General features: G+C 40.9%; 1 protein-coding gene across 2 annotated transcripts in view; it reads right to left on the reverse strand.

Moving 5' to 3' along the window:
* Positions 1-16,743: 16,743 nt before the first annotated feature.
* TMEM135 (transmembrane protein 135) overlaps positions 16,744-27,492 on the reverse strand; it is a 168,625-nt gene continuing 157,876 nt past the window's right edge. For both annotated transcript variants that reach the window (XM_031612453.2, XM_031612452.2), the window contains 6 exons: positions 24,388-24,555; positions 22,204-22,267; positions 21,378-21,454; positions 19,667-19,765; positions 18,927-18,994; positions 16,744-17,474 (listed from right to left, as the gene is read on the reverse strand). In XM_031612453.2, the coding sequence (XP_031468313.1) occupies positions 17,342-17,474; positions 18,927-18,994; positions 19,667-19,765; positions 21,378-21,454; positions 22,204-22,267; positions 24,388-24,555 (609 nt within the window). In that variant the 3' untranslated portion in view covers positions 16,744-17,341. The remainder of the gene's footprint in view (positions 17,475-18,926; positions 18,995-19,666; positions 19,766-21,377; positions 21,455-22,203; positions 22,268-24,387; positions 24,556-27,492) is intronic.

Raw genomic sequence — 27,492 nt, forward strand, 5'->3', positions numbered from 1 at the left:
CAAATCATATTAAAGATGGAAAGCCAATTTCTTCTCTTACAGGCTCCAGAAGGACCAAGTTTTATATGCTAGCCTATAGCCGTAAATATAGCTGTGGTCATAACCAGTCTTTTTCCAAAAATGAGAGTGTACACGTCTGCCACTTTTGTCCCTCAGCAACAGAACAGAGCTTTGGGGCAGTCCTGCAGGGCACCGATCACTCTGTGCTGCTTAAAATAGTTCCAGATGTTCTGGAAATTGAAGATTTGAGCCACAGGTTCAGCCCCAAGCAGAGAAACTCTAGGTTCTCTTTGCTGAACTTCGTAAGTCTTCTGCCCATTCATTTCTCCATCCTTTCAAGGTCTGCCTGCAGGGAGCCTGGTACATCAAGGACTCCTCTCAGTTTTGTACTGACAGCAAACTGCTCCATCTGAAGCTGTTCCATCTTCCAGGTCATTAATGAAGATAAATAGTATTGTCCTCAGTATCAGCTCCTGGGGTACCCCACTAGTTGCTGGACTTCATGCTGTTGGATCACAAGTCTTTTATCTCAAAAGTTCAGCAAGTTTCTAGTCTGACTTGCTTTACATTTACCCACCGTATACTTCATCAGTTCACTTATGAGGCAAAGGGATGTTTTGGGAGACAGCCAAAAGTCTTATTAAGGTTCACATCCACTGCCCTCCCTTCATCCACCAAGGTCATGATTTCCTTGTATAAGTCAATTAGGTTGGTCAGGCATAACTTCCCCCTCCACAAATCCATGCTGACTACTCCTATTCAGATGGTCAGAATCCCTTGTGAACACTGGGGCCTGTGAATGTGAGACTTCCTCCAGCTAACTAAGAAATGCCTTGACTATTTTTTCCTGATCAGGCTATTTGCATCAGACATCCACAACAACAACACTTTTTAATACTGATCCATAAACTCTTAGATTATGGCTCATCATTCAGACCAAGGCAGAGCCCCAGGCATTCCCCACATTCTCTCATAAAAGGATGATGACTTCTCAGTTTTCTAGCCTGTTTTTCCTAAAGAACTTTGCAGTACTTCAAATGTATGACTCATCCTGTGGTGTCACTGTGATCTCAATGAGGTCTTAGTCCTGGAGCTTCACACAGAGCTCCAATTCCTCCTGTTAGTTAGCTAAATTGCACATTTGTCAGCACTTCAGAGAGTTCCCAGTCATTCTGATTTCCCAGAAAAGATATAAGAGCTTTCATATCTTAAAGCTCTCTTCACCAGGTTGGTGAAGATTCACTTGCATTGGCTCCAGTCAGTTTTGCATTGGGCCATCAGGGGCCACCTCCCCTTTGGGGTCAGGTTGAGAGCAGGACGTGTTGAGGAACGTGTTCCTCAACATCTGCATTGGCCTAGAAGGAATAATCAGTCAAGAGGATTTGCTTTACTGCACTGTCCCCTTTCTTAAGTTGTTGTCCACCTTGGTGTTCAGAACAGGCTGTGAAATTTTGCTGCTTCCAAAGAAAATTTTTAACCTAGTTTATTCCCCAGTCTCCAGTGTGAACATGATCCTACTGGATAATTTCATGCTTGAGACACCCAAAGTCTCCCACTGGTGAAAAAAAAGTAGATTAATTTCCTCCCATGATATGCATATCAACATCCTCCTATTTGAATTTGTTGGTGTTTCAAACAAGTTTACAAGAAAAGGAGCCATCACAATATCCTGCTGTGATCCCTGAGAGTCTCAACCTAGTTGACAGGAGTTCCTAAAAACAAGTGGGTGACATTTATTTCAGAAGAGGGATGCTCAATGGATTGTGATGATTCACAGATACCCACTGGCCACCTTGGGACTGAACCACTGAGACCTTCAGCTGCTCACAAAAGATAAGAAGCCATGACAACTGAATATATTCTCTGTTATATTCTAGAAGATACTGGTAGTAGGTATTGTATAAATAAAAGGACTGTGAGCTGTAGATTCCCACCAGCAGATGAAGCAATGAAATGGACTTTATCTCTGGAATACTCTACACATTTCAGTGATGCTAAATCACAAACTACAATGAACAGAAAACATGAAACCTGTGAACAAAACCCACTTGTTTCAGTGAGATTTTCATACTTGATCATTCCTTTGAAACAGCAAGATAAAACACAAAGCTTTATACGTATTTATACAATGCCACCTAGTGTCACATTGATCAACCTTGTTGAATCCAAAGATCACACATTATTTTTACAAAAATCTCTGTCCTCTGGCACTTTCTCATGAAAAGTTTTCCAGTTACTGAAAATCAGGAAAAAAAGCTATGCAATCTTAATTTATTCACTGTCCCCACCTTCTCATTGCAGTATGTTACAGTGCACATAGGAATGGGCTTGTGAATGTCTAAAAGGAATATAATTCTTACTAATATTATATATATTTTTATAAGCCACTTTCTGATGCCTCAGAAATCAACAACAAAAAATAAAACCATGTGTCTGGAACAACTTTTTGCAGACACTGGAGAAAACTTGTAGGGATTCTATCATCTCATCTTAAAACAGATACCTAAGCAAAGAAAACTCAATGCCTTGAAGTACCCTTTTCTCTCCACTGATGTGCAGTGCTGCTATGAGGAATAGGCTCCCATACTGCAGACCTCCAGTTTGGTGAGCTGAATCCCACTATAAAAGAGAAATATCAACAAAAGAAAGAGTTGACTTTGAAGGGGGACAAAAGATCCTGGCCAGTGTTTAAGTTGCTGCACTTAAGATCTTGGAACAGACTGGGGAGGAATGGGTCATCAAGGTCAAGAGCTGAAGCAGTGTCTAATCTAAGGTACATCACGTTTGACAAATTGGACATCTTTCAAGTGATAATGGACTTCTTACAAAGTACAGTGCAGAGTAACTTTTCTGTCTCTTTTTGACCAAATATTTGCTATAGTGCTTTCTGTCTTAAAACAGTCTTCTGACAGAGGAATTAGCAGGATGAGAAGATTTTATTAGTGCTGTTTCTCAAGAGTCAGTCTGGACACCAAATCTTTGTGATGCTTTCATTCTGCTGTCACTCTTTATCCCACTAAATTCAGCATTACTATTGCAGGTAAAAGGCCACAGGCTTCATCCTCTCTCTGCAAGCCCACAGGACTAGCCAGGCTTTGTTTAAACGTGCCTTGGCCTGCTTGGAGTTCTCCTTGAGCTCCTGACAGCAGATTTTACTAGCAACCATGATGGCTACTGTCTGATTTATTTTTCTTTTCTCTAATTCTGTAGTAAAACCATAATTTTTATATAGATGGTAGTTATTCTGTACTGAAGGAAATATTTATGACCTCGGGGTAATGATGCAGTGTACAGGAGAACAAGCATGGAAGATAGCAAAGGTTTGAGGCTGGGAACATGGGATGTGGCATCAACAAGCTGAGAGTGATGGGAAAAGGGACAAACATTAGCACTGGATACCCCAAGGCTATAAGCAATTCATCAGGGATCTGCTAAAGAAATGCACACCTGGAGCTGGGCAAAAGAAGGTTAGGGGTGGAAACAAAACCAAAGAAACAGCAGAACAGTCTTTGGCTCAAGTTTTACTGATAGCCAGAGCCGTCACCAGCTGTCCTATGCACTGGTTTGGAAAAGCTGCTAAGCTTAGCTTTCCTTTGGGTTAAGCATAACTGAAATCAAAGTTTGGAGTGAAAAGGATTCAAGCAGAATTAGTGTGCTAAACTGGATGAGTGGCTCATATAAAACGCTGCAGCTCTGTGAAGCAGAACAAAGTTTTCTATTTCTCTCATGCTGACAAAATGTTACAAAATACAAGAATAATTATGTTTTATAAATATATGCATTGTTGTGGACACAAAAGTTTTAAATAATTCATTATTTGCTAGGAAAACTGTCTTTATTGTTGTACTACATGCTATACACCTACATAAAGTTTTATAGGCTTATCATATACATTTACAGTTTAAAATGTATGTACTTATCATAGAATCATGGAAATGTTAAGGTTATATAAGACCACTAAGATCATCTAGACCAACCATCGACCCATCACAACCATGCCCACTAACCATGTCCCTACTCAAAACGGTAGTGTTGAGTACAAGCTTAGAGAAATTCAGATTTATTGACTTACATATAGACTGGTTGGTTAGGTGTTTTTTCTTCCAGTTTGAAAATGATTGCCTTTTCCCTAACCTCTACTGTACAGTTCTGTGGCTCCATCAGGCTGAATTATGCTCTTACACAGAGAAGACTTGGTGTGATTTCAGCAGTCTTGAATTACTGAAAATGAGAGGGCAATCAGCTCCAGATTTCTAAGCCTTCTCCTTGTGTAGATAACCAGCATCAACCCATCTCCTGTGCTCAGACACGGACAGTTCAGTACAACAAATCCTCAGCTGGCATGAATTAGCACCACCACATCAAAAGCCACAACCAGAGCTCTTCCAGGTGGTTCCTGCTTGGAGCTGGGCCTGGAGACAGTAATGTCTTGTGATGACAAACGTGACATTGGTTCTGTTAGGCTGCTTCACTGCTGGTTGTCTTAGCTGTAAATGTAGCTGTTATGGGATTGGGACCGTGGTAGGTAGGGAGGGAGGGAGACAATATAACATCCTTTGGTGCTTTTTCCTGACTGTTGAAGCATTGCCATTTCCCATGTGGGTGTGAGTATTCAATAGCTACCTTTGAGCTGTGTCTGGTAATCCTCTACTAACATTAGAAGAAATTTCCACTTTGGATACATCCTGGTCTTCTGCAATCCTGGATGATGCACTTTAAGTGCACAAGTCATCAGTCGTTTGGCAATGAACACAAACCAGGGGAACTCATCTTATCAGACCAAGCAGTGAAAAGTGGGTGAGGTAACTTGTTTTGTCTTTGACTACACCACTGCTTGAACTAGGGCTCTTCTCCCATCCTCAGAGATCAGAAATACCCATTTCTACATGTAGGTATCAGCTACTTTAAAGTAAAGGGGAATCAAACAATGAAAAATCTAACTAGGAATAAAGAGGGTCATTTGTTAATACTGGCAAAATCTTATGGCCATTATATGACCTACTCTGTGCAGGGAGCTGGACTAGATGACTTCCCATCGTCCCTTCCATCCAACATTGTTCTGTGATTCCTTTTGAGCTTCATTCTGTTGTACAGTTGCATAACAAAAGACTCTTGTTTTTTGATCCCAAACGCACACACTTAGAGTTAAAATGGAGTATCCTTCAGAATGCACGGGGCCAGACAGGATATGGTGAGCACTTTTTGAAAGAGGAAACAAAAGAATGACATTGAGCAGTTTTGGCCAAATTCATATAAGAGCTTGAAAGCAGAAATGGAAAAGAAATGCCATGCAGAAGTCAGAATAAAGAGGAAATGGGAGTTCAGAATCACTGAATTAAGGAAGATTAAGAAGTTTGGCCTCAGAGGAGGGAAAGTTTCCAGAAGTAGCACTCTACACATGACAACTATGTCCTATTGCTACTTACCTGTCATGTGTCCAAAACACCCTCAAAACCTCCATTTCCGCTGGAAAAAGAGCTGCTTCACCATGACTAATGGTGGATTGAGATGTGGCCACAAAAATTCACAGACAGGATGGACTATGGAGAAAATCCATGTGACTTCTTGTACATTCACAGGGAGAACAGGGACCACCTTTTCTTCTTTTTTGAGTGTCTGCTTCCTAGCGTAAGCCACGCCTGGCAGAAGCACTGTGAGAGAAGCCCACTGTCAGGAACACAGGGGACCTGGCAAGCATTTTTCTGACACCACAGTAAAGTTGACCTTGCTGCCTCTTTGACACATCAGCCTCCCTGCCTCCTCCTTTCCCCAGAAGCCTCTCCCTTTGTCCAACCACTTGAGATGTAGACCTCTCAGCTCCAAAATACAGCAATAGCCCAGGAGGAGAGGGAGAACAAAGAGCAAAGCCATAATCTCAGTTTCCTCAACCATTCCCCATAGGACTTATGCTACAGACCCCTCACAGCTCTGTTGCCCTTCTCTGGACACACTCCATGGCCTCAATGTCTTTCTTGTAGTGAGGGGCCCAAAACAGAACACAGTACCTCAGATGCGGCCTCACCAGATCTGAATACATGTGGAGATGCTCTTCTCCACAGTCCTCCCCTCCACTGCAGAGGAAGAGCATTTCTTCAATGAATCTCTTCACATAGCAGAATTTTGAGCACACAAAGCCAACCCAAGGAACAGCAACACCCATACTCCAAGTCATGCAAGCTGAAGCCATTCTGCTTTTAGGCAGGATGTGGCATTTCACAAATACTGGAGGGTGTAACTTAGGTTGCTTCCTTTTCACCTGCAGGCTAAGGAGCAGAGTGATGACACCAGTAGCAGACTAATTGGGACAACTGGGATCAGCTGCTCTTGCAGTCCATGCCCTCCCAGCCTGGGCTGCTGTAACCTGGTACTTGGGGTCCTCTCAGAATAGCTGCTGCTGACAGCAACTGGCACAGGGTAACCCTGCTCATGTTCCCACGGGAACCAGGAAATAATATCTTCCCAATTATTTCCACACCATATTGGCTTTTAATCTGGCTATTCAGTGTTTAAAAAAAAATAGAATCCCTGCAGGGTTTGGTTTGTCTCAGCCTTAAGGCTAAGAACATATGTCCAAACCCTTTGGCACTCAAATACAGAGTGCCTCTCTTGTTTCTTCCCGCTCCCTCGCCAGCAAGCCTGCTCATTTCTGGCCAGTTTGGTCTTGTCTTCCAAACACAGAAAGCAATGGATGGCTCTATTTCTCTTTTCTGTCAGCTGTTTTCACTGTTTTTTACTGTTCCTCCCTCCGCTGCAATACTACGAAGATAAGCATTTCCAGTTGTCAACCATATTGTTCTGAAAGAGGCAGAGACAGCACTGAATGCCATAGACACTTCCCAGTGTCTTCTCCCACCTTGCCCCTAGGTATGATGTAGAAGGTACAAAAACTCCTTGCCCAGGAGTTGCTGAGAAGGGATAGGAATTAGACACAGCATCAATGTAGGATGAGTATTTCATGCATCAGTGCAAGAAATGAGTCTTGGAAACAGTTTCCTTGGCAGAGATGACTTGCTGTTAGCTGTAACTTTTATTTTCTATGTTTCATTTTGAATAAAAATTCATACCCTCACCAGAAAAAAAAGATTGGTATTCATAATCAGTGGTACAGAATTTTATAAAGCGTAGATGGGAGAGAAATATATACACACTTCATCTCTATTAAAAATGTGATTCCTTTATAATCCTGCTTTGATTAAAAATCAGATGTCCCTTCTCACAGGAGCATCACATTAATTGATATGAAGAAAAGCTAAGCAAAATCCTGAATTTCTCTTCCCTGCAATGTAGGCATCTGTTATGTGCATATATGCCTCTGTGTGTATTTATACATGGATAAGTCATCTCATGGCATCAGGGCAATTAGGGATGTGAAGCATTCCTGGGTGAGGAGTTCTGGAAATGTGCTTATTGATGCAGAGGTATTTCTTGCCTCGACATCTGAGCCCTGCAGGCAGTAAGGAGTTGTCACCTTCCATGGGGGTAACCCTAGCAGAAAGCAGGGCTGGCTCTGAGATTCATGGAAATTATAGAGCCAACAGGTTGCAAATGACTCAAGAATATGAGCAACTGAGTCTGTAACATGAAATTTTATTTCTTCAGTCCTTCTATCTGGAGGATGGAAAAATAAGGATCTACCTATTAAAGGATAAGAAAGATCACAGAATCATTAAGGATAAAAAAGACCGCTAAGATCACCTAGTCCAACAATCAACCCACCCCCACCATGCCCACTAACCATGTCCCTCAGTGCCACGTCTCCACGCTTCTTAGACACCACCAGGGACATTGACTCCACCACCTCCCTGGGCAGCATGTGCCAGTGCAATTTCTCAGATGCAGCGATGGCTGAAAAGACAGAGCCACATTCATATCCTTTCATCCCTAGATCTGGTCCATGCTCACTATCTTCCCCTTAATTTGGTTCTCCACTTTTTCCTGTGTGACCTCAGAGCCTGCGGCACCCACTAAAATTAAACTTGCAGAGCAGCATTTCCTCTACTTCATGTGCTCCTGCACAAGGAGGAACTGGCCAGTTCACAAGAGAAATTTAAAAAGGCAAATGCCTGTGCGTAATTGACCATCGGATGCAGCCCTTCCCTCTGCTCCAGTCTCTGTCTCTAGCCAGGCTGCACAATTTTTGCTTCCTCCTGTTTTAGTGAGCACAGAAAGCACATTTTTCTTCCCTGCCACACTGAACATAGGCCAGCCCAACCCATCATCAATTTTTTGGAAATGTTATGTACGTGGGGAGGTGCTGGTGGAACAGGAAGGCTGTTCCCCCTCCTCAAGCAGTAATGACTTGTTTTCCTCCTTCATTTTTTGAGCTTGAAACCAAAAAAAAAAAAAAAAAAAAAGTGGTTTTGTTGAAAGAAAAACTGTGACAGGCTATTGAGGGGAGAGGAGAGGAGAGGAGAGGAGAGGAGAGGAGAGGAGAGGAGAGGAGAGGAGAGGAGAGGAGAGGAGAGGAGAGGAGAGGAGAGGAGAGGAGAGGAGAGGAGAGGAGAGGAGAGGAGAGGAGAGGAGAGGAGAGGAGAGGAGAGGAGAGGAGAGGAGAGGAGAGGAGAGGAGAGGAGAGGAGAGGAGAGGAGAGGAGAGGAGAGGAGAAGAGCCAAAATGGCAGCAGGCCCAGGTGCTCAGCCACTGCAGTATGTTCTCTGGACAGGCTGAACAACCCCTGGAAAATGGAAGTGATCCCAGAGAGCATGCAGAGGGGTGAGCAAGAGGAAAGGTCACATCCATCTTTGTTCTGCACGCATCCGTTTTCCTCCCCTGCTTTGTCCCCACAATAAATTACAGAGGTGAAAGCTATAAAGTGCGTATGGCCCTGCCTGATCCCGATCCCTGACAAAGCAGCGCTGCTCCTTCCCGGAGTGATTGCCCACAAGGGAAACATATTTCTGTCTGTTCCTGGTATGAGCAATAAATTTGCAGTCGTACTAATGAATCTGAGAGCTCTCTGCCTGATCTCTGCCAGGCGCTGGGCTGTCTGGGCAGAGCCCGCTGCAGGTCGTTCCTCTGCATATCTCATCAGGCCAATAGGAAACACCATGACTCACTTTCCTCCCTTGCAACAGCAGTAAGCAATGACTGGAATCAGAAACTTCCTGTGAGAACAAAGGGACAAAACGGTGATGTGACAAGTCCCATCAGGAATTAAGCCTCTAAATCACAAGGAAGTCTGTGATTTAATTGCTGCTTTCAGATCTGCAGTGAATGCAAGATTGGCCCAACAGCAGTTCTGGGCCTGCATGAAGTCCTGTCCCTCCTTGTGCACCCACAGCACAAACTGAAGGGTGCCAGGGGACATTCCTGAGTGTATTCTTGGTGCTAAGTCATTAGCAAGCTCCTTGGCGTCAGTTGGATCAGAGTAAGCAGTATGTGGCCCTGGGAGATGTCTGGAAGGGCACAAGGGCCAGATGCTGTTCCCCATGGACTATCTGCATCTCCTGAGTATGCTGAAGGCCAAGGAACATCCTTGTCCCATGTGTGTGCAGGAGGTGGGAGGCTGTTTAGCACTTGCACAGCTAAGGAAATCTGTGCAGTAGCACCAGTAGAGCAAAAGATCATCAGAAAATGGCACACCAAAGGCGAGTTAGAAAGAAGGTGTGGTGAATAATGGTCATGATTTGAGACTGAAACAGCAGAAGGGGTGAATTAGACTCCTAAATTCTCTGGGAGTCCAATTTGTGCTCTCACTTGCTGTAGGAGAGAGAAGACAGGAGTGGAAGGAGATCTTTTTACTATTTGATGGCACATGGCATTCCAAATGCCAAGACTTGGGCAGTATATCCCAACAGAGCAAGCAGCAGGTCACACCTTCCTTATATGAGGGCTGCTCCAAAAGTAATGTCTCCTATTTTATTGTTGGCCCACTACGTCAGAGGTGGATGTTGGTCAGATAGCAATAGAGGTTGAACCTTCCTAGCAGCATTCTGATACATTTTGTTTTTGTGCAACAGATGGCAGCAGAGGGGCTGTCTGGCAAAATGGAGTCTGACATGGAAGTGTGTACGAGGCAAAGGTGTGTCACTGAATTTCTCCATGCAGAGAAAATTTCACCCTCTGACATTCAATACTTGCTGAACATTTGTGGAACCAAGCACTGGAGGTGAGCACAGTGAGGTGGTGGGTGGTCCATTTCAGCGGAGGCAACATACACAGCATGAAGGTTCTTGTTTATCACTGGCAATAATGCACAGATGACTATTAAAACATACTGTTTTGTAGCTGAGAATTTGTTCTGTCAAAGGCCATTATTGTGCTCTTTGTATCTGATGTAGTTTCAATGAAAATAAATAGAAGGCATTACTTTCAGAGTGACTTAGGTAAAAACCCTCAAGGATAAGGAGCCCAAAAAAACATTTACTCTGAGAATCTAAGCTGAGATAGAGATGGCAAGTCTGCCCTCAGCTCACATAAGCTCCCAGGAAAATTACTTTGCATTGCTACACGCAGTTTTATTTGGACTCATTCTCATTTCTGTAAGAATATTCTCCTCCCACTCAAACTTATTAAAGCAAAATAATTTCAAACCAGTCACGGAATCAAAAATTAATCCCATGCTGAGTGGTATTATGATTACTGGAGCAATGTCTACATACGGATCAAAACCAGCATTTGGGTCAAGCACACCCTTGGCTGAGAAAGGCAGTGACATTGCCACTGCTCCCAGCTGAGCAAGAAAGTTGCATTTGACCTGCTGGGTTTTGGTTGGATTCTGTGTGCCCTGGAGCACAGTCACCTACAGTCTTCAGAGGCTGCATGTTACTGTTGGGTTTGAAGAACCATGAGGGTGAAGGTGAGATGAGCAGGAACTCTTGCTGGGGTGAGCAAGACTTAAGCATGAAGCTTCCAGCAGGAGCACTGCCAACTTTAATTTTTGGCTTCCCTCTGTTTCTTGGAGCTGCAAAGTGAAGCCCGATATTGTGCTCGCAAAGCAGCTGATCAGCTGAGACTGCACGGAGCCATGCTCCCAGGCAGGCTACCATGTGAGCAACACTATCAAAGCGGGAGGCTTTCATCAGTGCCGCTTTGTTCTTCGTGGTACAAATAGCAAATTGCAAGAGGCCATTGGGCATGTCTGATGCAAGTGCTGATCTGGATCCGGACAGTTTGCTGAGACTGATCTAATCAGCCTGGGCCTGGGTCACTCCAGGACCTCCTTGAAAAAAGGATCCCAAAATGTCAAAGGAAAAGTGGTGTTGAGTAGCCTAATGATCTGGAGTTTGTTCTCGTGGGCCTCTAGTTTCCTGCCTTAATCTCAGCTGACTGTAGATGAAGGTTTTGCTGCTGGTCTCATTCAGAAAAGAACATACATGGATGTTGATGGCTTTTTCTCCTTATAAGCCTGCAAGCGTGAAGAAGACTTTTCAAGGGCTATTATATATCATGATGTTTTCCACTTCTCTGATAACTCCTACATAAACAGCACTCCTTTGTCTTTGGGGTTACACTTCACTGCAGGTTGTGGGTTCAGGTTTAGCTTCAGCAAGCTAAAGGTGTTGATCTTTAGGATAGCTCCTTGCTGGCACAGGACTCAGATGAACTGTTTTAGAAATCCACCTTGATATTTGCATCATCCGTGATATATTGCCTGGGAAATCAAGGCCACGCCTTCAGAGATCCAGTCAAGGCAAAATTCAATAATTCCATCGCAGAAGAACACTTGACATGGCAGCCCCGACAGAAATTGTCAAATAACTTGGTAGTCTTGTTCCAAATGCAACCAAGCAAACGCCCACTTCACATCACCCTGACCACAGAGCCATCTTGCCTGATGGAAAGTGCTGGGTAATGAGGAAAGTTCCTTTACTAATTAACCTGAGTCTGTAGCCAAGAGTCCTAGATCAGCTCTGTGCAGAATACCAGTGCACTCCTACAAGAGTATGTAGTATGTAGTATCCCATAGGATTCATGTAGCCTAGGAATTCCAACCAGGATGCCTGGAGTGTCCATCATCCCTGGGGAAACAATATGCCCAGTGTGACAGGGCTAACGCAGCATTTCTCAGGGCTGGGTACCGGGAACACAAGGAGGAATAGGTAAGGACATAGGGGAGCTTGGACTTGAGAGGGTCTTATTAGTCTTTTTGAACCTTAATTCTGTGATTCTAAGAGACAACTTTTGCAGAAACAATATGAAGATGTGGCTGGTGAAAATATGCCTGATTTCCTAAACACAACAGGAACACTGATTCAGAGTAAGGCCTGATGGCCCTGGTAGTGGAGGGGCTGTGGTGAACTGAGGTTGTCTCCTGCCCAGGCTGCCCCAGCAGCTGTGGTTGACGTGGGGCCTGATCCCTGTTTTACGTGGTACCCACACAGTACTGAGGCACATTGAGGCAATAAATGAAAGCCTCCGCTTTGTTCTCTCTTAAAAGTCAACAGATAAACAAACACCACAGTGGTAGTAGTCATAGTCTGACATGAACTTCGGTGTGTGAGTGAATTCTGTGTGAAGCTGGAGTGAAGCTCTAGCAGAAATCTGGGTGCTGTGCATGGGGCCTCACTGGCACACGTGTGGCCCATTCAATAGCTGAACTATCCCCTCCAACCAGGCTGTGACCACCAGACAGGAGAACCAGGAACTGTTGTCTGCAAGGACTTCATGTTGTTTACATTATGTTATTTTTATGTGTCCAAGGAGACGTAACAACATCTCAGCGTGAGACAGTTACAGACATTTGGGAATATAATCACAAGTTGCCAGGGCTGGCAATGCTTTTTTTTTTTTTTTTAATGTGTGATAGACAATGAGCAAAACATCATTTCTGGATCGTACAGGACTTTGTTTACGTATGTGTGCGTTAAGATGGTGCAAGCAGCAGTTTTGATGTGGGACTCTCACAGGAGCTCTGTTTAGCCCAGCCCAACCTCTCCTTTTTCCCTAGGACAAAAGCTTTTGTTGCTTGAAGTGAGAAGGCATTTCTTGACTTTATAAGAGGAAATCAGCCTTCAGAACACAGAAACATCCCTTGCTTTTGCCCTTGGCCTTATGTGACCAGGTTTCTTGTGACCTTTGGGCAAACCTGGGAACACCCCTGTTAGTGCCCACTCTGATGGCCACAGAAGCCATGTTGGATATCAGGACATTCTGCTCTGAAAGAGGTAATGCATTGGCACAGGCTGCCCAGGGAGGTGGTGGAGTTGCCATCCCTGGAGGAGTTGAGCTGTGGAAGTGTGACACAGAGGGATGTGGTTAGTGGGCATGGTGGAGAATGGGTAGACTAGATGATCTTAAGAGGTCTTTTCCAACTTTAATGTTTCTATGATTGCCGCGTCTGCTATGGCAGTTGAAGGGGAAAATATTGATTGGATTCCATGGACCTGGGAAAATAATCACCCAGCAGGCCTTCAAATCAGCCTCTTCCACCATGGGCAAAGCATAGCATTAATACTTTAAATTCTTCTGACCTCCTTCTGTTTTAATTTGCAAGCGAAGAACTCCCTGGTCTGTGCCAGGAATTAAAAAAAATCCCTCAGATCAAAGTGGATGCTAATTCACATTTGTTCCCTGCTGTGTTCAGGGAAGTCTGTTGGTAAAACAGCCTCAGATCTGATGGTTATGGAAGGACAAAATCTAGCAGCTGCAAAAGGTGAGTGCTATGTCCCAAGTGGCACAAGCCCATTTCAACATGAGTAAATGAAATTGAAATATCCCCATGCAGGCTGTCCTGAATGTTTCATTCACCAAGCATAGGTGAGCTCAAAGCACAGATCGCTGTCTGGGATGTCAGTGAGCATCTGAAATGCATCCCTTCCCACTTCCTGAAAAAACAAGAACATGGTGGCAAGGGCAAAAGGAAGGAATACTCTCACAGGAGAATGGAAACAACCCAACAGGCTTTCTGAGAATTGAATTTTACTGGCAGTTCTCAGAAGTGTCCCACAGCTGAGACCAGAAGGGATAAAACGCTCCACATATGAAGGACTGCAGGAAGCTCCTAGGAAAAAAGATTGTGTTATGGAAAGCATCTTGGTTATCATCGAGGTGGAGAAATGATACTATGGGAACATAAGGCTTCTCAACCACACAACAGAAATATACTATTTTCTAAGAATAGCCTTCCCAGGAGAGAGACTTCCTGCAAGCCATGACTTTGAGATTGTCCTGGAGACCCAGGTATGAGGGAATGCAAGGCGGCTCAAACTTTTACCTTCAGCAGTGAAATTGATCCCCGTATGCTGAAAAAGTTCTGATATTTTACTTCCCTTCCTCATGAGCTGTGATAGAATTATGTACAAAAACGTGCCATCTTTACCTACTCTTTTCTTTTATTAATAAAATTCTAAAGAAACAAAACATCTACTGGTGGAAGCATCTATAGCACATAAATCTGGCAAACCTGCAAAAGTTTTCAGAATGAAAATGACTCTAAAACAGAATTCCTCTTCTTTAGTAAATCTCAGATGCCAGCACCTTCAGCATCACCTCCAGCAAGAACTATGAAAGGTGACAGAAGTTTGCAATGGAAGCAATCTCACATGGCACAAAAATCAGCTGAAAGTTGGCAGGCAAGGAATAATAATGAGTATCCATCCATCGAAGTAGGAATTACAATGAAAAGGACTTCTGCAAAGTATACATAACACAACATAATCACATCTTTTCAATGTATACTGATGGTCCTCATTCCCACCACCTCTTGAGTGACTCTCCTCCAGGATTCCTCTGCAAAATCAACTTCTTCCGCAAGATGTTGGAGGTGATCAGACAGATATTCATCACATGATGAAAATAAATAAATCAATAGCTGTGCCCCATCAAGTGGGAAGGAACACTGTTCAGTCACATGAGGCCAACCAGATAACTACACAGCAACTACACAGCTGGAGGCATGCAGCCCTTCCCCACCTCAAGGACGGGTTATGTGGCTTCCTCTGTAGTGGTTTAGAAAAGAAAGATTAAATGGTGTCAATCATTTTTTCCAATTAAACATGAAAGTGCGGAGCTGAAGCTATCAGCTGAACTGGTTTTGCATTACCTCTTCACTTCCACTGTGTCAGGGCTTGATTTTCTAAACACGCATAATATAAATGCTTGGTCACATGCCCAGCATTCCTTAATCAGAGTACTAACCACTTCGCTCATGATTTCATATAGCTTAACAACAACATGAAGAAAAAGTCACTTTTTTCAAGCAGCAACTCTTTATTATTGGGAAAAACATTAGGACTTTACTTTTTTTTTTCCTTACATATATTTGATTTGAATAAAAATAATTTATTTTATTTTTTATATTACATGAAAATAAAACAAAGACTGAATTTTGGAAGCAAGAAAACTTAAGACAAAACTTTTAGCTGCTGAGATGTAGGACTTGGATTTTTATTTTTTTTTAACTCAAATAGAGAAACAATCACAATTATCATTCCAGTGAAGAAAATTAATCCATTTATAAAATATTTTGAAGTTTGAGAACAGCATATAGTTATATATATACTAGAAAGCATTCATAAGATAGAGTGTGAGTTCTAACATGTTACCTAAAATATATAACTTCTCAGACTTTACACGGTCAAATACTTTAGACCATATTCCAGTGGAAAAACACTACAAACCTATTACAATCCTTTTAAACTTCTTGTTGAATTAGGTTTTATTTCCTTCTGAGGAATTTTAAAATAATATTTCCAGCAATAAAATACTGCTTACAAACTGGCGTGCAGAATTGTATTCACACTAACTCGGACAACTGCTGTTTTAAAGTTTGAAGTAACATCAATAGAGAGTCACTGATACAGCAGTTGATGAAGAATCTGATTTTGTGCTCAGACTGGTACAATTTTCCTGACATCTCTGTAAATTCAATAAAATTACTGTTTGGTCAGTAATATGAAATTAAATTAATGAGAATTAAAAGATGCGTACTGCTGGGGTAGGAATACAGTGTTACAAGACAAAGATTCTATTAATTAATCCAATTCATATTATCTGACAAAGACTTTCAGCAGAAACACTGATTTCTTCTTCTTTTTTTCTTAAAATACGTGCAAAATAGTTTAGCTTTTGCTCCCTGGCTTACCACATGTCTTTTCAGTTGAATTCAAACATAGTTCAACTTTCCATTAAGTTCTAGAGCAACAAACACCATTCACATGAATGGAGTCTAGGAAAGAAAAAGACAAAAAGGCAATTAGCATGTCAAGGTCTTGCTTTAGAACACAAATTAATATATGTAGAAATATGTAGGATAAAAATGAGATGGACTTTGAATAGGTATTTACTTGCATTGAGTACAATATCAGATTTAATGTAACTGTCACAGTTATGGCTGTGTGATGGGCAATAGAAAACCACTCTTCACCAAATACAAGGAAAAAATACTATCAATATGATCGTCAAAACAACCTAACCTCAGAGGTCAGTTCCCTTCTAAAGGCCACTGGAAATGCTGGCTGGCATGCTGCTTGACAAACAAGCCAATGACATCTAAAGGGACAATGTTAAGCCCTTTAAAAATAAACATTTAATTTTAGTATATTTTGGAGGATTTTTTTTTTGTTTGTTTTGTTCTCGGCTTTTTATTTTTGTAACTGCTGTTTCCAGTACCATCTTGGAGGCTGAAACATTTCATTCCTTCCCCTGCCTGTTTTGTCATTTTCCACTTGGCAAATGCAAACCACCACACCCTGCTGCTCCTTACGCACAAGTCGCTGGTATTGCCTTTTTATTTTCCTTGTCTGTTTTCTGTATTGTCACTGGGATTTACAGCCCTGGAATGTGATTTCTGCACTAATGCACTTCTTTTTTTTTTTTTTTTTTTTTTTCACTAAGGAATGCATTACTTTGCAACCACAGCTCTGTAAAAATATTGTCCTTTTAAATAATGAGTGGGCAGTGGCTCTTTTGAGATAAATCAGCGACGCAATTGGGAAAGCCAAGGAGACTTTTTCGCCAGACTGCAATAGGTTTAAGATCAGGTGAAATTCTGGACCTAACCTATGCCATACATTTTCGCTTCTAACTTCAAAATTACTTTTAGTTTTACCAAGTATTCTACTGGTATGAATAAAATTTTTGAAATTATGATGCATATTTGTGTTTTATGTATGTTGTACTTCTCTAAATATATTACTCATTTGTTTAATTCATTCAGGAATCTACCATACTGTCAGCCAACTACAGTAACCCAGAAATAAGTTCTGTACGTGGAAGAGGCTTAATCACTAAGCCACACCTTCCTACAAAGCTCCAGTACTTTTGATTGGTAAAAAGCATTTCTCATTGAAATAATACTGAAGTGGAGCCAAAGCCCTCCTCCATATACATTACTGTTAAGTTATTCAACTTTTCAGGACAAAACGCTGGTCACATTCAATGACAAGGTATACTATTATTTTCATGACAGCTCCAGAGGTAGCTCTGGTGGTACAACAGTGTATCTTGGGTCAAGCTTAGGCGTGAAATCCTTGAAGTTCCTGGATGCTTCAGTACCAAATACATCCAAAACTTTCCTGTTCATCAAAGCAAACCTGAGAAAGCACAGACATGAGAGAGTGAACAGATCATTCATTTATTTATACAAAAAAAAGCCAACCCATGAACATTCGACAGATCTGATGACTAGTGCTTTGTGTAATTGTGCTTTATAAAACATGACTTGTATAAAAGTGGAAAGGAGAGAGCTCCTTTCTACTTTTAACTCCACAAAAAGAGTCCGAACAAACTACACTACTGTCCCACTGCTGCAGAACGAAGTCTGGCCATGCCTAAGTCTGGATAAGAATTTAATGGGTGTTATTTTCATCTCTTTACTCTTCAAAACCATTGAATGAATGACCTATGAAATGTCAAAATAAACTGCCTCTATAGAGAGCGTCAAAATTATTATTACAGACATTTGCTTAGGGTGAAGTAAATGAGCACAATTACTATTCCCTCTTCTCTGTCAACTAAAGCAATCTTATGATTAGCACAAGAGAGAAAAATACAGCCAAAGCTGGACATCTGCATTGACATCATCTCCCACATCATGTTTGCACAGCCTCAGAGGTTGCCCGTGGATTGCTTCCAGGCATCCTGAGAGAGCACCCCACAACGTCCAGCAATGTGTGAAGTCACCTGATGTCCAGCTAATAGCGTGCTGTGTGCCTGGGCGTGTAGGTTCAACATGCTCCAGGGAATGATCTCTCTTCTGTTTTTACAGTCTAGACAGAGGCAGAGCCTCCTCTCAATGCTGTCCCTCAGTTAAGTAGATCGCATCCAAAAGACTGAAACTCTCAGTATTATCAAGATTATCTTTTATAGTCCCATTCGTAAACTGTTCTTAGCACAGTTTTGATGCTTTGCTTCTGCCATACAGTGTTCCCACGTATTAATGCACACTTCACCAAACTGTGTTTTTATAATTCAATTACAGCAAAATCTATTTTAAAATATATTTTAAGATACTGCAGTGTAAATTTATGGTTAAAGTCAATGAAAATTATTCATTAGTTTTCAATGAAAAATAGATATAGATGGAAATAGATGTTCCATAAAAAACTGTCGAATATTCAAAGTATCCTTACGAAATACTCAGAAATTTTCTATTAATACTTTCAAACACATAGTGATATCAAGCTGTAAGTCACTGTAGTAAATGATTTCACCAACTTCTCTATTTGTTTACTGGATTCTTCATTTCCACTGAAACCTGAAAGCATTCCACCTTTCCAAGTGAAACTAAAGATAAAAAGCCCTCTGGTTACATTCTCATCTGCTAAAGAATCTTAACCAGATTTAAGTCTTTGCTCCTGTCATTAGACTAAACCAACAGTCAAAAACATCAAGTGGACTGGAACCTGCTTGAAAAGCAAAGTAAATGCTCAGGAAATAAGCCCAAATGTACTGCCATGGCTATGCTGTTGACAGAGAATGACACAGAAATTTGAATGTGATGAATGGTATATTTAAGAAAGCTGTAAAATACCCCGATTGCATACCTGCCCTTTGTTAGTCGTAAAAGGAATTTCCAGTATGAAGGTCTCAGGTTCTGAACTTCCATGACAGCCTACAAGGAGAATAATCTGTAAGAGCCAGTTGTGGCTGGTCAGGGGACACCCTGCTCTGGTACATTATGTTGCCAAATCCACGGATCAATAAAGAAATGGAAGAGTGTAATTTGGGTAACGCTGAAAAGGAGCTTTTATAGTTGATGCAGCCAGAAAAGGGGCTGAAGATGAGGGTACATAATTGACTTGGAAAGGGGAAAAGAGGGTAACTACAGCTTGTTTCAAATGTAAAATTTCAAAACTGCTAATTTTTGCAGATTCTTGCAAATGGGCAACTTCATTTCAAGTTAGCTGACAGGGAAAACCTCCAGTTAATTAAAAAGAAACATAAAATATTATGACATATTGTTTCCCTGCTTGAGAAATGGTCCTTTCATACATTTACGAAAGACCCTATGTTTATAAAGTCTCCCGAATCAATGTGTTTTGAGATATTTTGCAAAGAATTTACTGCTTTGTGTAACATAGTTATGTATAGTTATATCAGAAATGTGAGTTGTAGAAATGATCTTCCCACAGTGACACTCAAAAATAGGTTGTAGGATCCACAACATCTTGCCAAATCACATATTTTCACTGTATGGTCCTCATCCAGTGATGGTCCTCATTCCATTTGACGTTTCAGTTTAACTAGAAGAACTTCATATCCTATTAGAAGACAACATACTTACTGCCTGAAAACATATTGATGTAGAAATGGCATATATGACGCTGTCTGCATGAGGAAAATAGGGAACCTTCCCTGCTTCAATGCCTTTGAAGTATATTGTCTATAAAAATAAACAGAATACTTGGAATTAAAAAAAAAAAAAAGTTGCCTTTCACATTTTGCTTTGTTTTACATTTTCAGAGTATGCCAGCATTACTAACTCATGCTCTTATATTTTCATATACAGCCACAAATGTAACATCAACTAGCTTACAGAAGTTATCCATGATCAATAGAATGAGTGGCCACAAACACATAGAACAGGACTTAGCAACAGCTGGGAGTGCTAAAAGGGCTGTATAGATCTTAGAAAGAGAAAAATAAAAGCCAAGCTTGCTAAATTCTGCAAGTGAGAAAAGCAAAAGAATAATGCAATAAGTATTCCAACAAAGTGAATATTCACTGTTCTTAAACAGCTTGAAATCACATACTTTTATTTCTGAGAAAACATGTAGAGTTTATTTTCCTGAGCACAGCTTGACCTTCCAAAGCAGCACACGCCTCTTCGGTCAGTTACCCTTGGCTTGCATAAGATGATAAAAGTAGTTTAAAAAAAAAAAAAGAGCGCACAGCACTGCAGCCACAGTGTCTCAAAGACCAGAGAAAACCATCAGCAATACAAGATACTATTGTTATGGTGTTGTTTTGGTTTTTTTTCCTTTTCCAATTGATGTTCCAAAAGAATCAATACGGATAACTCAGTTGCTTTTATATAACCACTGTGTGAACTCCTTTCAGAAGCCTGGTCTAGGATTAGAGGGAAAAAGCATAAGCAGAGCAGAACTTCTCTTTTTATGTTTAATCTTATGTCTAAAAGAATAAAAATTTCCTCCTTTTTATATTTTTTAAACGAATTCAGCACGATTAATGGTGGTGGATAAATATTGGTAAGGAACGAGAGTCTTGATATTTGCAGGAGAAAGCTTTGTGATTTGGAGATGAAGCATAACAAGAGATTGCTGTCAAATTATTCCAGTGGTGCTGCTGGGGAAACAACTGCGGCAATGTCCTGGTATTATGGAAAAGTTACAGTAAGAAATGAATAGTTTGTTAGCAAAGTATAATCAACATACAGAGTTCTACAAACCTCCTTAATTTTTTCTTTCCTGGGCTCCCAATTTTAACAATTTCATAGAAATAATTCAAATTAGTCAAATGGTAAGTAGAACAAAGATCTCTGCAATGCCAGGAATTCAATCAGTTGAAGTATACTGACAAACAACTTCAGCTATAGACTAAAACCTAAGCTATTTTGAGTTATCTCACATATCTGAGTGCCAAAATTATGGAACAAAGGCAGGAAGTTGAGCTGTAGCTTTTGGCAATAAATCTGCAATTAAGGGCTAGTTCTGATTTATGTTCCTAGCAGAAGAGACAAAATCCACATTCTTGGAACTTTCAGATTTAAAAATGTGCAAAAGCTACAAAGCAAAGAACTATGAAGAAAGCAGATGAACAAAAATTGTGGCAAATACACATGAAGAGCAGTCGATAACATTTAAAATGAAACACGAGAAGGAAATGAGACCACAGAATGGCACTGCCACTTGGTACACACCTAGGAAAACACAGCCTCAATATTCAATTCTGGATTACACTGGAATATTCTGACAAAGCCTATGAAGTTTGATGAAGCTAAAATAAAGAGCTCTGTTATGAGGACAGCATCTTACCTCTACTAGTTTGGATGCCAGATACATAGAGATAGTAGTACTTTTGTAGAACATCATAGAAATTCCAGCTAGACACCCTGTAACAGTTAGAAAAGAAGCATTATTGTGATTTACTGTTGCAGTCACAGTACATCAGCTCAACAGATGTTACAAAAGATTATGCTTTCTATTGCTACCAAAAAAAAAATAAAGTTAGTGACCTTCTGGTGCTGCCCATCAAAATATGGTTTGTGTCAGTAAAAAAGCAACAACAAAAACCCTGAAATACAGCTGTCATTCAATCATCAGGCACACAGGTTCAAATCTCCTCCTCCATCCCACAGACAAGAGAGACCTCTGAGGATCTACAAGGTAGATACACCTATTGGTGCATAAATAAGAGGGAAGGTCCTCCAACACTACACAGATTTCGTAGGAAAAGGGTCTTTATTTGGATCCAATGGAGCCCATCCTTTCAAATGTGTATTCCATCACGTATGGAAGAGGCAGTATTAAAACCTCACATCAAAGCACTTGGAAAATAAAGGCTGAATTTACATCTGTGCATACAGTAATTTATTGTCCAAGAAGCTGAACATAACAAAAAGAAAGAACGTTTGACTGAATCTACCTTACAATTTTAATACAAGCCTATATTTGAAAACACTTCAAACACTACTGTGTGTTTTCGTATTTGAAACACTATTGACACAGCATTAATGTATACAGTCCTACTTTTATCATCTAACTCTGGAAAGGGAATGGGAGATAGACATCCAACTATGAGCAAGACAAATACTTGCAAAAGCCCAGCAGAGCCCATGTAGCTTTCTTCCAGTGGACTCACCAGCTACAAGTGCATGAAGCTCATCATCTAGGTTCCGTACCCAGCGCAGGAAGCAGCTTGTACCCTGCAGGTGAACAGACAGCAGGATGAGCCCCAGGCATTTCTCCTTTGGGATGCATAGACTGGAGATATTCTGCTATAAGCTAGTAATACAACGCATAGCATTTTGGGAAATCCATACTTTGCTGCCAAATCTTATCCATGGCAAATCTGTTTAGTTCCAAATGGCTCGAGACTTGACTGTAAGACCAGATCCAGTGCTGGGACAACAGTACACAGTTCTGTGTGATAGCCTGCTGATGTCTAATTGGAGATGAATGTCAGCCTCTTAACCCATCTAACATGTGTTTTTCATGGATCAAAGACTAATTCATTTTGGAAGACATCTTTGGAGATCATCTAGTCCACCCTCCAAATCTAATTAAAGGAAGTTGCTCAGGAACTCATCATCCAATTAAGTTCTGAGTGTCTCCACACATGGAGACCAAACAGCCTCACCAGGCAACCTTTTAAAATTTCCTTATATCTCATCAGAATCTCATGCATTTCATCTTGTGTCCATCTCCCTTCATCCTGTTACTGCACAACTCCAAACACAGTCTGTCTCTGTCGTTCTGCATCCTCCACAAGGTATAAATAGCAGTAAGATGTCCCATGAGCCATTTTTTTCTCCAGCTTAAGACCCAGTTTTCCCAGTCTCTCCTTTCACATCAGATGACCCAATCCTCAAATCATCTTGGTGGCCCTCAGGTGAATTCATGTGTTATTTCAAAGTCTTGAAAAAACATTGAAATGAAAAAAATTCAGAAGAAATTGTCTACAGTGTCCCAGAATTGAATTATGACAGTCAACTTTAATCAAACTTGTAATCATATTTAAAAAGGGAAATGAGGCTGACACAGCTGACTTATTTTCTATAAAATCATGTTTGCTGGCAATAATTTATAGAAAGGGGGACACAAAATATTAGCAGTACAGCTACTGCAGCTCTACAGAGGCATTTCAATTTGAACCCTCAGGTTCAAAATGCATCAAGATCCAATCTTTTGCAGTGATTAGGATCTCTACAGCCCTACATGCTTATCTGAAACTGTAAGAAAAACGTAATGCAATCCGAATTAATATAAATTATGGAATGTAAACAATAACAGAAAGCACCTACTTAATAAATAACAAATGAAGGTCAGAGTGTGTCAGTCTCATGAAACAAATATTCATAGAACCAAACTATACTTTGTAGTTGGAGGTTTTAAAATAAGTGAAAATCACTTCAACTTTTGTAATTTAAATGCTTTTATTCCTCAGAGGCACTTTTAGTAAAACTGGAGTAAAAATCTGATTTTCAAATAAAGTCAAATAGCCCATTTGCACTTTGCCATTACAATTTGAAATCTTAAAAATTCTGGTGTCTCAATCCAATGGCAATTCAAGTGGGATTCTGTTTTGCTGACAAGTAAGGCTTGGTTTTCATTTAATTTCCAGTTTGTAATGTTTACCATGAATAATAAGAATTGTCTTAACTTTAGAGAGCAAGTAAAGTGGCAGTTGAAAAACTGCACATGTGATTAACAACATAAAGGTGCAAAAACAACTTCAGAAGTGTTCTTTGCCGCAACCTCTCCCTTGGCTTGTTCACATCCTGCTTGGCATTAATACACATAAATCAATTAACTTCAACAATGCTGAGTGAATGTATATCAGCTCACAATCTGTCATCTTCTAATGGTGCAGAAGGGTTGATTTCCAAGTGCCTCTTCAGTTGCGCATGAGATATGTTGTGCAAGCTCCTTCTACTCAGGATTCCAGATATTTGAGCCAAAAAATCTGCAAATGGCTTGTCTTTGGCAGCAATGCTGCTACTGCAGTCACTGCACTACAATGTATTTCCATAACACAAAGTCCCTTTGGAATCTGAATTCACTTTTTCTGAAGTACCTCCTATCTCGTGATATCAGTACCAGGATGCAAAATCTATCCGGTTTATTCAGAAGCGACACACACATAAAAAACAAAAAACAGAATGAATGGAAGACTACTTTGCTGTTTACAATTTGATGACCAGAATACTAGAGTTGTCAGTGCCATTCTGTAGAAGCCAGTGCCAGTTAGAAGAGTATCTTCCTGATATTCTGAGAAGCAAAATAGAACACATGGCAATTGTCACTCTACGTGTTTTAAGCTTACTTTGTATATACTGACAAAAGATCCCAGAAAAGCTCCAAGCTGGAAATTTTCCTTGTTGTAGAAGAGTGAAAGTAGCCGGGATGGCTTTGTAAACAGATGACGGAAGGTAGATGGGATCCGAAGGCAGCACTGGATCAGGTAACCAATGCTAAACATCCGAATGAAGCCCTAGAGGAAACGAGAAGAAATCACAAATTCAGAAGCAGGAAAACCAAGAATGTCTACAGAAGTACTTATTTTTTTTTTAACATTGAACAGTTTAAAACTCATTCTGTGTATACTACATAAAATGCATTCCATTCCCATCTTCAATTTTGTTTTCCTGATTCCCTAGCAACAAAAGCAATAAAGTAATAAACAAGTGACTCTCTTTTAATTTCTGTGAATACCTCAAAGGCCTCAAAAGGCAAACTCTATTTGTCTTCTGCTCTAAAATTCTGTCCCTTCCTGAAATAATCCTGATGGTTTCCCTTCCATGTTACTGACTGGTTTTTAACCACAAATGAATACACAGAGGAAAGTAATGGGAAAACAGCACTTCTACACTCAAATGTCTTGAGAACGCACTAAAGCAGTAAAAAGTCCACACAAAATAAATTTCAGAAAGTGGGAGAATTAGAAACTGACCCCAATGGCTTGGCACAAGCTCATGTACTTTTCCTCAACCAAACCAGTGCCTCAGTGAGCTCTGCAGTAAGATCAAGGCCAAACCTGGACAGGAGATTTATACAGAGCTATTGCAAAAGAATAACGTTGGCTCAAATTATTTTTTCTTGCTGTTTCACCTTAGACATAGATCTGCTATTTTATATCACAAAACTACGCTGTTTCTCTACAAATCCTTTTCCCTGATCTCTTGTAACTTCCTCCCAAGCTTCCTATCATCATTTTTACCCTATGGCTGAACTTCTAGGAGAATTTTGAATAAAATTTATCCGTTGTTTTGTCGGTAGATACCTCATCTGAAAATTATAAGAATGCTGTGCACTCATCATTCGCAGATCAGGCAGCAAACAATGCTTATAATTTCTGCAGCCCATTTTTTGGATCTTTGAGATAACCTCAGAGACAGTTGTATCGAAGAAGAAAGTTGGATTGAGCAAACTTTCCAGCTCAGAAACTCAAAACATCTTTGCCTCCTGCAGAACTTTCTAATGCATCATCAAGCTCATAAAACTTTATTCTGGTTAAACATTCAGCAGTAAAACTTCTTGAAACAATTACTCTCGCTGAGCTGCTACTCAAAAAGTGGTTTACAGGAATCAAGTGAAAGAAACTATTTCGTGTCATCCAGTGGATCCAATAACTACACATGAAAATTTTCCATTTCTTCTGCTGCTACTTTTAAAGGTGTGTAAATTGTACTGTGCTACCAACCCAGTGTTTTGAAGTCCTATAATGAAAATGCCTATTGAAAGGTATGTACAGTAGGCAGAGTTCTAAGTGCATTGTGAATTTTGTATAGTTAAAACGTCAAAATTAAGATGAACATAAATTCATACCATCAACAAAGAAGTACTCTACTGTAAAGTACACAGCCTTTGTCTTCTAGCACAAAAAGATGATTACAATACCAGGTACCATTATATAAAAAGAAAGTTCTAAAAATACCAGTTATGATCAAAGCCCTAACAAGAGAACATACAACAATCAGGTAAGGATTTTTTCCCAGCTGTAGGAAGGACCATTCAGATAGGAAGAAGAACATTGTGTTAAGAGACACTTCAGTGCCAGCTGGTAGTCACTTATATTTGCCATTTTATGAGTAATGCTGAGCTGCAGCACTAAGGATCACGGAATCACAGAATCACTAAGGTTGGAAAAGACCTATAAGATCATCCAGTCCAACCATCCACCCATCACTAATGGTTCTCGCTAAACCATATCCCTCAACACAACATCCAAACGTTCCTTGAACACCTCCAGGGAAGGGGACTCCACCACCTCCCTGGGCAGCACATTCCAGTGCCTGACCACCCTTTCAGAGAAGTAGTATTTCCTAAAGTCCAGCCTGAATCTTCCCTGGCACAGCTTGAAACCATTCCCTCTAGTCCTATCACCAGTTATGCGGGAGAAGAGGCCGACCCCCAGCTCGCTACAACCTCCCTTCAGGTAGTTATAGAGAGCCTTCAGGTAGTTACAGAGAGCAATGATTATAGATTAGCTTTGATGCACAAGAAAGCATCACAAATAGTGCACAAACTCTTTCTGTTTAGCTGATTAAATCAGAACACATATTTACAGGAGGTTTCCAGAGTCACAGAAGTATTATTTTAGACCAATGCATAGTATTGTTACTTTTCCCTAAAAAAGACCTCACACAATAGAGGTAGAAAACAGTAAAGTATTTGCAGGAAACCATAATAAACTTAAATGAGAGAAGTAAACTCTCCTACAAGCCATTTCTCCACAGCAATTTAAAGTTGTGACTGAGGTCAGTTAGATGTAGCAGTACAGTGAAACTTCTGGAGTCCTCAATTCAGGAAACAGGTTGAGACAAGGACCACAAAGACCATCAGAGGGCTGGAGTGACTCTCCTGTGAAGAGAGACTGAGAGAGCTGGGCATGCTCAGCCTGGAGACGTGCCTTCCATTACTGAAGGGAGCTTGTAAGTAGGAGGGAGGGTGACTTTTTCACAACGGCTGACAGCAATAGCCCAAAGTGGAACAATTTTAAAGAGGGAAGATTCAGGTTAGATGTTAAGAGGAAATTCTTTACTCAGAGAGTGGTGAGACCCTGACACAGCTACCCAGAGAGCTGTGATGCCCCATCCCTGGAGGTTCTCAAGGTCAGGTTGGAGAACCTGAGCTGGTGGGGGGCATCCAGCTCACAGCAGGGGTTGGAACTGGTTGGGTTTTAGGTTCCTTCCAACTCAAGCCATTCCATGATTCTATGATCAAAGATCTTGTGTGAGCCACCTGTTTTCATCAGCAGCACTCCTGGACTTTCTTTTTGCAGTTAATGTATCCATAGAAGCATTTCTCATCCTTCTTTGTGCCCCTTCCCAAGTCCAGTTTCAGTTGGGCCTTCCTGACTCCATCCCTACACAGCCTAGCTGCAGTCCTATACTCATCCCAGGTTACCCATCCTTGCTTCCACTGCCTG

This window comes from Phasianus colchicus, chromosome 1, assembly GCF_987193195.1.
Source record: "Phasianus colchicus chromosome 1, bPhaCol1.hap1.1, whole genome shotgun sequence".
NCBI classification, from domain to species: Eukaryota; Metazoa; Chordata; class Aves; order Galliformes; family Phasianidae; genus Phasianus; species Phasianus colchicus.